The 13,974-nt window shown below is 38.4% G+C and overlaps 1 protein-coding gene across 2 annotated transcripts in view; it reads left to right on the top strand.

Annotated features, from left to right (window-relative positions):
• PARP8 (poly(ADP-ribose) polymerase family member 8) overlaps window positions 1–13,974 on the top strand; it is a 118,360-nt gene that overhangs the window by 51,961 nt on the left and 52,425 nt on the right. For both annotated transcript variants that reach the window (XM_075727251.1, XM_075727252.1), the window contains exons 3-6: window positions 1,922–1,959; window positions 7,201–7,290; window positions 8,615–8,685; window positions 11,089–11,166. In XM_075727251.1, the coding sequence (XP_075583366.1) occupies window positions 1,922–1,959; window positions 7,201–7,290; window positions 8,615–8,685; window positions 11,089–11,166 (277 nt within the window). The remainder of the gene's footprint in view (window positions 1–1,921; window positions 1,960–7,200; window positions 7,291–8,614; window positions 8,686–11,088; window positions 11,167–13,974) is intronic.

Below are 13,974 nucleotides of genomic sequence, written 5' to 3' on the forward strand. Positions count from 1 at the left end.
TTTGAAGATAATCCTATATAACAATAGCCAAACAAACCCATACACAGCCATTCTGGAGGCAGCAAAGAGGTGTGCAAGCAGCCAGTCTAAAAGAGTGAGACTGAAGTACCTCTTTTGGTAGTAGAAGGAAGAAGTCATCGTTACAAACACAATGTCTGGAAGATGGGTTTTGGTAAGAACAGGCCCTTAGTTAACTTCCTGGGGGGGTTGGTGCAAGCGAGCCTTTTTTTTTTTTTTTTTTTGGCACCACAAGGCAAAATTCTCCACACATGATTGCACTGAAATATAACATTTCCTTATTTTGGAATATTACCCTATTTAAAATAGTGATATTTTATGCCATGACAGATTAATTAGAGTTAAATACCCCGGTCTTTAGGGAAAATGCTCCAAGATGAGGGGATACAGATGCTGCCTATTCCAAATGTCTGAAAAATAATTAAAAGAGAAAAATCACAAAATGTTGAATTTACACAGCGATGGGATTTAATTCTGGCTTGACTGAGGCTGTCAAGAGTTGTGTGGCTAAATTTGTTGTCAGCTGTAATAAACACTCTTTCTGCTTCAATTTATATGAACATTTGCAGCTGTTGAAGAAACAGGCATCTTTGCCTCTTAGTCAAACAATACATAAAATGAATTACTCTAGAATAGATGATGTACAAAACCAGGAGCTGTGTGGAAATAGATTGACTTATGGAAGAAAGTGTGAGGGACGTACTTTCTTGTATTGATTGCCTCCTACAGTCATTGGATTGTGAAAGTGGAACTCATTTAATGGAAGTCCTTGAGAGAGAAAAAGAAAAAAATCATACTTGGTTTTATTTTGTAGTCTACATGGAAGTTGTGTTCATGTCATTTAGAATGATCCACTGAATCAATTTTCAGCAAAGTACAATACATATCAAAATTTATTAAGAGGATGGTGCCATCCTGCCTTTGCCTGTCTTAACTCACTACAGACATGAACACACGCCATGTATTATTTAAATGTGTAAGTTGAAACATACAGTTTATAGGATTTAGAAGTGGAAGGAGCATGAATTATACAACAGAAAGCTTTCAGCGTGCTACAGAGTTTAATGTTTTTAATGCAAAATGAAGACACACATTAACCTTAAAAAAAATCGGAAGGACTTCGTGGGTAGTTAGATAACTGAGCAGACCATCATGCCCATTTGTCCTGCTCTCAGCAGTGAATTTAGTGAAAATCACACTGAGTGGCAGGGAAAGCACATGTGGGCTGAGATGGAGGACCAGGGTGGTGTGTTTGTATGACTGTTTTCTGATGAAACAGATTCAGGTAATCCATGCAGTGAAGCTACCCTTTAGTGTTACCGTGGCTCTTTAAAATTTGATTTAAGCTCAGCTTGACAAAGAGGTACAGGTATCAAATAAAATTGCCACAGCTGTTAAAAACATGGGGTTTTGATGAGAGGAAGGAGCCCGAGCCATCCAGAGCCTTTGCTGAGACTAACAGGAATGTACAGAAGTGCCCCAGCCAGTGAGAAAGGCTTCCTACTGAGTCTTGAGTCAACCCCAGAAACCAGATGCATGGAAAACTGGGTTTTTCTAGTTCTGGTGTTCAAAGAGCAACTTTTTTTTTTAAACATAAGTACAGATATTGTGCAATGTTTCTCTAAAGTGAATATAATACAGTCTTGATATTCTTTTTAAGAAGGTTGAAATTGGGATATGCCAATTTAGCAAAGTAAGCTTTCAAAATGGGCATGACGCTTTTTTTTTTTTTTTTTGCTGAGCACTTCAAAAGCCATCAAAATAGTTGTTACCTTCTGTCCTGGAAACTGTCAGGAACCTATAAATAAACATAAAATAATACAGGAGCAGGAAAAAAATGTTATGCCAGCAGTTAATATTGTTGTTACTAATTCTGTTATTTCTCTTTTTTTTCTTTTTGCAGTGTATCCTATTCAGTGCATGTCTCTGAGGATTACCCAGGTACAGTGCAACATTCTTGTCCATGACGCATGTATGCATGTTACCACAATTTGCTATATTCAGATGAGAATATCTGAAAGGGTATTGATGTCTTCCAGGTGCATCCTGTGCTAATCATTTTCCATTAGTTAGATTATTTTCACAGTCATTTCTCCTTTTCAGGCGACATTTATCAGCTGGGTCAGGGTGAGAAAACCTGGTTCACAACTTCACAAAGACCAGAGCTTGTGATGCTTTCTGTGTCTGGAGCCAACAGTGATAGGAGTGAGAACGTGCTCAGCTCCTCTTTGGCGTGGTAGATAAAGCTTGATCTTTCAAGAGGCTGAGCAGTCTGGCGCGGGGCCAGCAAAGCACTTCTGCGTTAGACCTTAATGAGACTACTCACGTTCTTCAAGTTAAGCCTGTGGACTGTGCATTGATGCTTCTCAGGGTCAGCTGGAGCCAAGGGTTTGTGTATGGGTATGTCTTTGGTAATGTAAGCTTGCAAAGCTGTTCCCAGCTGCTCAGTCCTGCCTCCCTTTCATACTCTGAGCTGGGTTGGCAAAAGCATTTGCGCAACCATGCGGCCAATCTAGACAAGGGGAATTATTCATATGAAAGGCAACCAGGCAAGAGCAAACACTAGTTTTCAGCTAGCTTATTTCCCTGATTTCCTTCACAAAGAGACTACACAGATACTTCAGGTGGCACAAAGGTTAGCAGAAGCAGGAGAGGGAAGCGGGGATGAGAGCAGACAGGCACTGTGCAAGTAAAGGTGCATGGTAGTACTGTTGGATTGCACCATGTTGTGTGTTTTGCACCTGGGAGCATGTAATAGTGTAAGTACCATGAATGATATGAAACCCTCTGGCCTCTTCTGATCTTCATCCATATCATCTCTGTAATATTTCTAAAAGAAATATTTCTTGTTTCTTTTAGAATCTGTAAGGTAGTGAGGCTTTGATCTTCTTCACTGATAAGCAGTAGACTATGTCTGTTCAAAACACCAGTATGTTTGAAGCAGGTACAGAGAGAAATCAGCATAAGCAGTGATGCTAAGTACAATGGATTATGTGAAAGAATGCTAACAATCTTTATGAGAGATGGTTTTTTTACCAGTAAAAACTGGAGGGAAAACTGCTACTAATAATAATCTATTCAAAATGTAGTAAGGGGAGAAACTGAGATTTATAAAATACACAGTCATAGCAGCGATAAATTGATTTACTGGTTACAACATTGACCTGACAGTGAACGAAGGGACAAATAGTTGAAAAAAATCTGCATCATATGTTACTAACAGTTTGTTTTATTAAACTTCAGTAATGGATTTATTCATTTCAGGGACTAACATATGATGAAGGCACAAAACTTGACCTCTGGGAACCCCTAACTAAATGGCAAGCTGGAGCACTGAACCAGCAGTTAATCCCACAGCACATGAGATCTCATCTCCTGGCAATATTCTGTCTGACAGACCTCAAACTTCCCTCACGGATGCTATTTGGAGCATGCCCTGATGGCCTACAAGCCTGAGTGACTTTGGTGGCTCTAAAACGTAGAGAATACTCTCTCTTTGCCATCACCCCCTATATTTTAAAGCCAGATAGAATTTGAACATTTTATACTGGAGCTAACTTGATGAGGAGGGCGCAAACCAGCTGCATGTGTTTACTGATCAAGGCTTTGGAAGAGCTGATTTCATTCATATCTCAAGCTTTTGCAAGATCTGTGTTTGCTGTGTGATGAAGAGGGGTTTAGCATGTTAGGAATGATAATGACTCTTTGCCATTTTACAGCTTTGATCCTAAAAATACTTGTATTGACTTGGTGAGCCAGATTCTTTGTCTCCTCTCTTTGTCCTAAATCTCTAACTTAACATACTGCTGACTGTGTCTCTCTTCTCTGGCATGTGTTTTAAAGGATGTTTCAGGGACATGTCAGGGTGTGATTGTGTCAAGTCTGGGAAGCTGTGTGCTGATGTCCTCCTCAGCTGGAAGATGATCTTCAAGTATTGCTGCTAGTTGATAGAGTTCAGAGCAACACGTGCTCATCAATGTAAATTTCTCACAGGATAAATCTTTACAGATCAAGGCTTAAGTCCATTAGTGCATAGATATACCAAAGTTGTATCCTCTGGAGATCAAGAGTGTGTAATACACAGTGGATCAAATTTGGAAATCCAAGAGAAGGCTGTCAGAGTTGATAATCAGATAAATTGCTAATGCTTGCAATAAATATATGAAAATAGAAGAGATTAAGTTACTACACAAATGATGGTCATGCAGCCAAAAGTGATACCAGCACAAGTAAATTTTAGATACTATAAGACAAGCTTTGGGTACTTCATACAGTCTAGCTCCCTGCATTGCTGTTATGTATGCAGCGTCACTGCTTTGGCACTGATAACAGTGTGTAGCTATCACTGAATTGCTTCATAAAGCATCAAAAGATTACAAACAGCTGAGCATTAAATCATACCTATGGGAACCGTAGTATGACATGACAACTTTAAATAATGGAAGGTGTTTGAAAGTTTCATAATTATGAGCGAAAGCTAAAAATATGCTCACAAAGAAAGGCACACTGAAGAACTTAATAGGAATAGTGTTGAGACACTAATGTCTCAAAGTTATATACATCGCTGAAATTGTGAAAATATCACTGAAAATTTTAGAGGCAGGTAATAACAGTTCCAGCAAAATATCTCTGTAACTATTTTGTGATAAAATGGACCCAACTGGGGAAAAATAATGCTCCTAAGAAGCAGTTATGGAATATAACATCAATGAGTAGACTAAAGTCCCATTAATATGAGTGGATCATGACTCCTGTGAGAACCATTACAGCAGCAAGCCTTTTGCTAATGAATATATGTTCGGAGTAATACATGTTGTCTGCCATAAACTTGTAGAACTGCTGTAGTCTGTTTTATCCCAGTGATTTGTGGGTTACACATGTGTTAACAGACACATCCTTTTCTTAGACCTTGTTAGACTGCAGCAGAGATGGAGAGAACCAGTTCTGCAGCAAGTGGTTTGCTGCATCCCTCCACTAGGTCCAGGCATTAGGTCCTCCGCTTAAGAGGAGAGGTGTTCCTGGGTGTAGTGCGTTAGAAACTGGATGTTGAAGAAAGCAAACCAAAACCAGTATCTTAATTTCAAGTTTCATTAGACTGATGGAAGGAAAGAAAAAAACCCTAATGGCTGCCAAATAGAAAAGGAAAACAGAAACTTGGCAGTGAAAATCATATTACCCAGCTGCCAAGAAAGAAAGACAATGGGCATAAAAATATAATTAAAATCTATAAAACTTGTAATTGAGCAGTCTTTTTTTCCTTATATGTATATCTTGGTAATTGCCTATTCTGTACAGCACATCTTGTTGTTTTTCCTACTTTTTCATACAGCAATACGTTCTAGCACATGGATTTCCTTTCTCCCATCCATATATATGGTGTTAAGTATATAAAAGCCAATGGTGGCCTCTGTTATTCCAGCTCATTAAACTCTATAGCAGTAAGTTACCCTGCCAAACCTGGGAGAGGAGTGGGCCTGTGTTGTATATACGGAGAGCCATCCAGCGTAGTGAGGCTGACACTGAAATGATGACAGCAAGATGGAACATGGCAATAGAGGCAAGGCAGAGGTTCGTGGAGAGAGTGAGGTGCAGCTGTTCCGGAGGCATAGTTCATAGCCTGTCCTGCCAACAGGCAAAAGCAGGAGGAGGAGTGAATGCTGGCAGAGAGCTGGAGGAATCCCATTTTATTCGCATGAAGCTGTGGCTCTAAAACATCTCTCTGTGCCAAGCGCGTAGCTGAGCAGACACAGACTGAGCAGATGGAGCAGGTTGCTGTGCCCGCTGGAGTGCAGAGCTCAGGGAAAGTGGTGTCAGCCTCCTGCAGCAATTGCCTGTACGCCGTGTATGCATGTTGAGCGGAGCGCAGATCACTCTAATTACCTCATGGGACAGCGCAGGAGTGGAAGTAGGCGAAGGTGTGGGATAGTGTCAGACTTGGTAGATGCGTGTGAATGTGGCATAAAGGCTGCTTCACAGGCAGCGGGTCTGGGAAAGCCCCACGCGCCTGTCTGTGTGCGGCAGCGCAGCTGCCAGTTTGCAACGGCAGCGTGGCACATCTGTGTGAGAACGGGGCAGCAGCGCCGGGGCTTCGTCTTGGTAACAGGCTGCTAAGAACCTCTGTAATACGAACAATAATATTACTGAATTTACTGATCAATTAATGTTAACGTCTTTAACATCTCCCTGGAAGCGCTGTGGTCAAAGGTTCTGAGATGGCAGCAGTATGCTTAAAATTACATGTGAGTTTATGCACTTTGCTGATGTGGGACTGGAGTGTTCGGAATTACAATAGATCAAGTCCTTGTTTCAATTCTCTTATTTGTCTCTTTATCTGTGATTATCTTAATTGTCAGCCTTTCTGCTCTAGAGCATAAGTTTCAATTCAGCCCAGATCAGTAGAAAACCAAGTATTATTACTTTCGTAGGCAGTTCGGCAATTCATGCAAAATTAGCTTCTGCAGATACTACATAAAAACTTGCTGCTCCTTGTTTGTTGTTACTAAACCGTTGATTGGAAAGCAAAAAAAGAAACCAAACCAAAAAAACCAACACACCCCCCTCAGCCTAATCCCTACATTTTGTAAGAAAACTTGGGATACACTTTCCATATTCATATCCATACCTAACATTTTTGTTAAGTGGGAGGAAATTTTTTGTTTTTCTTAATCAGGCACAAGAAAGGTTATCCACTGATTAGAAGATACTTCAAACAACCTTTATGTGACTAGGCAAGATGAGGCACAGGTATTTTGCATAATGGGCTGTTAACGCCCAGCTCTGAATGCAGCCTTCACTCTGCACAGCAGATCTAGCTTGAGTTTTAGTGTCAGGCATAGCAAAAAGTGTAGAACAAGTCTTCATTTTGGAGAAGGTTGGCTCAAACCCCCATAAGCTTTGTGGGACGGTTCAGAGCACTGCGTGGTGTGATTTACAAAAGCCATGACGTCAGGCTGTAGGGGTTTGCTTGTATAAAATTTGGGTCCAAATCTTCCATCCTTTTGGTATTTTTCTTTTTGTTAGCAATCTCAAGAGAAAAAAACCACACCAGGAGGATGATAGTGCTCAGCTTCGCTAGCCATCTGGGGAGTGGTTCCTTATGGTACAAGGGTGGGACAGGCAACGTGGGAAGGGGCCGGCAGAGCACAGCTGGACTTCACCATGCGAGGTGTTTTTCTTTTGTAGATAACACTTATGTTTCCAGTTCTGATAACGATGAAGATGTGTTAGTTACAACAGAGCCAATTCCAGTAATTTTCCACCAAATTGCTACAGGTAATCTTATGTCCCAAGTGTTTTATCAAGTTCATATTTTGTAAGGAAAGACAAGATGGGGCCTGCACTTAAGGGGGGGATATATTAATGTGCACAGCTATACAGTTTGCTATTTTCTCACAGTCTTGCTGTAGTAAACTATCCTACATTTCAGAACACAAGAAATTAAAATATTTCTTTTGGGGATCACCATGATTGTGTAGGCAGAATGTATTCTATTCTTTTAATGTCTTGCAGTCTGTGCTAAAGCAATTCTCCTTGAATACAGTTAGAGGTGCTTAATACTTCCCAATTATAAGTTTTCATGCTCACTTGCTTAAAACTTCACTAAATCTTCACCATTGAGGATGAAACAGTCTATAACTATCATTGCCTCTGGTGAATTATTTCAGGAAATTTCAAACAAAATGATTCAGCTGTTTCACTAAATTAGACTATAGAAAAAAAAATACTTTTCCCACTGATTTTGAGAATCTCTCATTTGAAATTATTTCCATACTTCCAAAAGTATTTGATACATGAAATGGTATGCTTTTCAGACATATAGGCACATTTATACAATATATAATCAAGGTTTGTGCATACTCCATAGAGACATTTTAGATTTTAGCAGCCAAATTCCCTGATGATTTCAGGCTGCAGGAGAAACTGCATAGAGCAGTCTTAATTCTGGCAGTTCTTCAGATAGGAACACTTGACTTTGCAGTCTTTTTATTATTATTACAATGCTTTAGGGCTTTTTTTGCGTAACATAGAATTGCTTTGAATTCCACTGGAAAACCAATATGATCTTCAGTCTCTGATCTCATTTATACTGATGTAAATCAAGAATAATTTTACTCAAGTCGGTGCAGTGGCACCCAAACAAAAACTGGCCATTATAGTCAGAAGTTTAAGTTTAAATTTTACTTGCAAATATTTCTGTAATTTAAAAAGAAATAATGCCTGTCATTTAAAATAGATTAAAAAACTATGTTTTGTATAGAAGATGATCTGATTTAATTTTCTTGAGGGGTTTTGATTTTTCATTCTTCTATAAAATATACAAAATGATGAATGACACTGAATTGTAAATCACAGTTTGGGAAACACAAATCTAGATGGACCAGCTGAGTTTCATTTCACAGTTAAAAATATGAGCCTTCTGAGACATAGGGGCTTCTTAATTTTGGACTGTTGTATTGTAAACTCTTTGATGCTTGTCATATCTGTAACTTTTTGTTCCTTATTTGCTCTGCTACTGCAACTAAGTATTTCAAGTCAGCATATGCAAAATTATTTCACATTTTTCACAGATGTTCCCTATTTTCCCTTTTCTTTTAAGAATTAAGAAAAACCAGTGATGTCAACTATTGCTTATCCATAAAATCAAAATTACAGAGGGAGAATGGAGAGGTATGTATTTCTTGTATGCATATTTTAATAGAAGTTATTTTAAGAAACAACAGAAAATAATAAAATATGAAATGTTTACCATAGATTTCGTATCAAATGTGTGCTTACGCAAACTGTACACATTTACATGTTTTAGAAGATGAGCGTAGTTCTCTGGGTTTCATATGTGGATTAACCAGTGAATCACTTAGTTGGGATAGGGATGCTTCCATCCTAGGAAATACGATTTTGACATTTATTTCATTTTTTGTTTAACAGTGGTATAGATCCTGTCTGCCCTAAAAATACAGCTCTCCTTTTAACCTGCTCTTGCATATAGGACCACATCCCATTTACTAGCTCACTGATTCTTTCTGTGGCCTGCAGCAGCTCCACTGGAGGCTCTAGACCTCTGCATGACTCTATTCACCATAAGTAGTGTCTGGAGTATTAAAGCCTTCCAGTCACGGTTGTATTTGTGCTGCACTTCTAGCATGGGTCCCTGACCTCACTGAGACATTAACTCAAGAAACAAGTGGCACTAACATCAAGTCTACAGGGCTTGACAGTGTTATGGGCTCAAAGTACCACATAGGCTCCTTCCCCAAGCAAGGAATTGAGCACTGTATCAAGAATTCAGGTGCTTGACTTAAAGACTTCCTTTGGTAAGGCTGGTTGCTGAGTTTTGTGATGACTGCTTTTTAGGCTCTGATCTGGTTTTGATCCTGGAAAGGGGACATAAGCATGCCCAGATATGCTAATGAGTATGGTTGGGTTTTTTAGTAGATGAAACCTGATTTGATGTAAAAAGCTGCACTGGAAATACTTCGCTTCTATTGCCTCATCATTGTATTCAGTGCTTGGTAAACAGAAAAATTTGGGTGCAGGAAGAATTTACCCATTTGACTAAAAGCTTGAGACATAACTTCTGTGGGACAGAGTTTGAGCTTTTGTTTTGTTTCTATTTGAACGAGGTTAAATATGAAAGTACTGAAAAAAAACCCCTCTTTAAAAAAAAGGTTCTAACACTGACCATTTCTATTGGCTAGACAGAGGTTTGGTTAGGATAGGATGGGTTTATCACTATTCTAACATGAGAGTTTCATTTGACTTTGGTTTTTGTTGAATTTTTGTTGCGTTCTGTTTTAACACAGACTTCCCCTTGAGCTAAGGTTATTATAAAATGAAGAATATTAAAGTCACGTTGTTTCTTTTCAGTGAAGTAGAAGCAGAAACTATTTTTATGCCTTGTCATAGAAAATTGCTATGAAATTGGCTGAAATACAGTTTTTGTTCGATGTATATATACAGTGAATAGAGCAGGATTTTAGAGGCAAAGGTAGGGAAATGGGATTAGAGTGTCTCACCATAGAAACTGGTGATAAGGGTATATTTTACATTTATGAATATATGAGATTTAGGGGTAACTTCTATTCTTTGATTCATACATCTGATTTCTCTTCCATTATGGCAGTTCTGTGCAGGACATAAATACAAAATAAGCAGTAGGTACATCATGTTCAGGCTGAAGTGAAGAATTATGATTTTAACAGGTGTTTTTTAGGGGATCCTTGTCAGCATAGGGCCTGGAAATAACACATGGATTGTGGGAAACAAGAATTATTATCTTTAAGCAATTACATAATTATAAATAAAGGTTCTGTTGGTGGGAAGCAGAATATAACACTTCAGCTCATGCTGAGCTGCAGTCTGTACCAGGATCAGTTCTATTTACTTGAGTGCAATTATTCACAGAGCAGCCTATTTAGAGCAGGTTTACTTGGGTAAGCATATTACTTTCTAATCCTTAATTTTCAAAGTCTCAGAACAGAGCTAGTCAGAAAATTAAGTTTGAACTTTTCTGGCAACAGGCTGGTACTTCTGGTAAAAATAATAATTAAGCAGCAATGTGTCAGTTTTTCACAGAAAGGAGCTTAAGATATCCCATGCTTGGACTTGAATTATTTCCTTGAACTATTAGAATTGGTTTACCAGAATAAAGTAAATTAAAATTGTATTAGGTCACTGAAACACCAAATGAATTAAGTCCAGAGCCTGTCTTGGTGGGTAAATTATGCTTTGTTTAGCAAAAACACAGAGAGAAGTATCCTCACATAGTGTACTGAATTCCCTGGTTCCTTAAAATACCATACTGTGTCTGTAGGCAGACAAAGTATTATTTCTTGAACATATATTCAGGGTGGTTTTATGTACCCAGTTAGTAGGTGCTTGTTTTATCTTGTATTTCACTATTCTTAAAACAGGCCATTAGTACTCTTCTGGAAAAATGATGCTAAAAGTTCTCTTAATAAAGGGTGCTGTGAGCTTTTTTGTAAAAACATAATTCCTGTAGTTATAATTAGAACTATAAATGCAAGAGAAGCATATCACTTGTATCATTGTTAACTTTCCTTTTCCATTAAGGAGTCATGGCACAACAGCACAGTTGAAGAAGACTCTGAAGGAGATAATGATTCTGAGGAGTTTTATTATGGAGGACAGGTAATGGAGGAAATTTTTGCACAAGTTTCAAGAAACTAATATTTGAAAGCTTCTGTTGTTCATTTCATTATAAGTTTATGATAATAATTAATTTCTTATGTTTATGCAACATCAAGTAGAATGCCATGTGTGTATATATATACATAGTATTTTGTAGCAGAAATATTGAATACGTTATACTGTGTAATTATGTCAAATTTAAAATAAGATAGTTTGTTTATATTTGCAAAGCTGTAAGAATAGAAAAAGCAAGTACTCTCCAGAATGTTTGAAAATAGAAGCCGGTTGCTTACTTCCAGGAAATAGATACTCACTCTTTAAAGCTTATCCCATTATTGATACAAATGGGAAGTCAAGCTGGATCCAAATGTTTCCTTCTGGAGGATTGCCATTTTGTAAAGGCAAGAGCACTGCAATTTAATGGTAAAAATGGTTATTACAAAACAATTTTGATCGAGGCAATAGTCCATTCTTTTTCTGAGCTCTACAGTTACATTCACCTTGAAAAATGCTGCATATTTTTAGATGAATGTACTGCTCTGTGTCTTTCCTTCTTGTTCCCTCAGCAGAATTAGTTATTATTACATTCTTTTAGGTATTGGGAAATAAAATCTCTTCATCTGTTTTCCTTTTGCAATGTCAATAGAGTGCATCATGCTGCTAGTCTCTTTATTCAGATTTTTCTTATCTTTTTAGTCTAACTATTGCCCCAAAGGAATCATTGCTCACTTATGTTATTGGAACTGCTTATTTTGAGGAACATTTTAACGAATTACTGTTGCTGTTTATGAAAGTTGTCGCTGCCTGAGCCTTGAGGCTGAAGGCGTCCGTGCCCTGGGTGCACAGAGCCGAGGCTGCAGGAGCGTGCCAGCCGTGCCAGCCGGCTGGGTCGGTGCAGAGCGCGTGGGGTGCTGGTGAGACGGTCAGCGCTGAGCCTCTTCCCTTGTAGAGCCAACAGTGGGGTGGGCTTTGAACACAACATACATGTTGCGGTGCTTTACTCTAAAAAAAAAAAAAAAAAAAACCACGCCCCTGAGAAGCTATTACAAGTGATATTGAAACTGGGACTGAAAGAATGTATTTTCAGTGTCAGAAATGACTGACATGGGGTATTGGCTCATGTTGACTTTAGAAATGACTGCAGGAATTGCCTCCCTTCAGCTGCCCACTGCTACAGCCCCATGGATCGCTGGCGATGACTATGTACACATACTTCAGGGCAAAAACCGATGTCTTATTTTAATCTGCCTGAGAGGAAAAATCTCCTGATTTTGCCCTGTTGTGATGAGTTGTGTGTACTGGCTCCATTTTTCAGCTCTGCAGAAAGGGCAATAACCTCACAGTGAAGGAAAAGGCAGCAAACAGCTGGGAGTACTCATTTCTTGAACAAGCGCTAATACTTTTGTAAAGGATGCCTGCCAGTGCCCAAATGAATGAATAAATATTAACGCTGCCTATGAGATATGAACACAAAGAGCAGTACATCATTTTGCAAGGTGTAAAAGATAGGCAATACTGGTCAGAATTTAGTTGCCTTCTATTTGAAGTGGAAACTACATTATATTGCAGTGTCATTTTTTTAAGGTAATACATTTAACTGAAGGAATTATAACTGGCAAAAAAATACAATTAGATCAGCAATAAAAATAAAATATCAGATGATTGTGAATGTCTTGAGTACAGAATGTTTAAAAAGCAAAATAAGGAGAACAAGCAAACAAAAAAAGACATCATAGCAAGTATATTTAACAAGAGAGAAAAAAGGAAATTTTGAATTTAAAATTTTACGGTCAAAAAGACAAAATTCTAAGGAAGACCTGTAGAATTAAAGAAAATATTGAGGACACAGAAAATGAATAGGAAATCGATAATGAGCAATGTGTCTTGAGAGATAAAAAGAACAGTCCTTTTTCAAATAAAGTGATTGTAAGAGTTATTAAGTGACCACCAAGTATATTTGGAAGACAAAATAGTTGACGGTATATGTGGGAAACAAGCAAGGCAAGCTGCTTCATTTGAGACAAGTGTATGCTGTGCCCACAGAGAAAGGGGACAAAAATATTGACTTTAGCAACTAGAGGGAACAGACACCAGTGTAATTGTGTGAAAGGTGGAGGTCGGGGTAATTCTTAACATTTCTAAGTGGTTACAGCTGGAAAGACAAGAGAGCAGCTGATGATGAAGCAAGGACCATGGAAAATGGGAAGTGGCATTTGATGGGCAGTGAAAACAAGATACGACCTTTTGGTCATAAATTAAATGTTTGTATCTGCTTCCTAGGCACCTGCTTGTAATCCTCCCTAAGGATTTAATGGATAAAGACTTGAAAGTAGCTAAGTGATTTAATAGCCTAAGTCCTATTGATTTTCAATGGGATTTAGGTTTGTAAATCACTTAATCTCCTTTAAAAATGCAACCTTTTGTCATTATGTGGGACAAAATAATCTGAATCAGGTCTCAGATTAAAAACTTGAGACTTTCTAAACACAGACCCTTCAGACACAGCAAAGTTATCAGATTTTTTAGGTTTTTTATTCACTTTCTCTAAGACTCTTTGTTATGTCTTGCTTTGAATCTCTTTCTTCTACATTTGCAAATGAGATCAGGAGATTGAAACAGTAATACTACTGCCTTTGGCGCTCGCTCTCCCTCTCTCATGCACTTCAGTTACAGGACATACTTGCAAATGCAGATACACAAAACTCTGGCAGTCTCCTCTGCGTATATCAGCATGTGTGTGGCACTAATTCAGGGGTGGAAAATACCATACTGTCGTCTTATAATGTGCCAGAACACTGCTTTGTTTCC

This window comes from Pelecanus crispus, chromosome Z (assembly GCF_030463565.1).
Source record: "Pelecanus crispus isolate bPelCri1 chromosome Z, bPelCri1.pri, whole genome shotgun sequence".
Classification (NCBI taxonomy): Eukaryota; Metazoa; Chordata; class Aves; order Pelecaniformes; family Pelecanidae; genus Pelecanus; species Pelecanus crispus.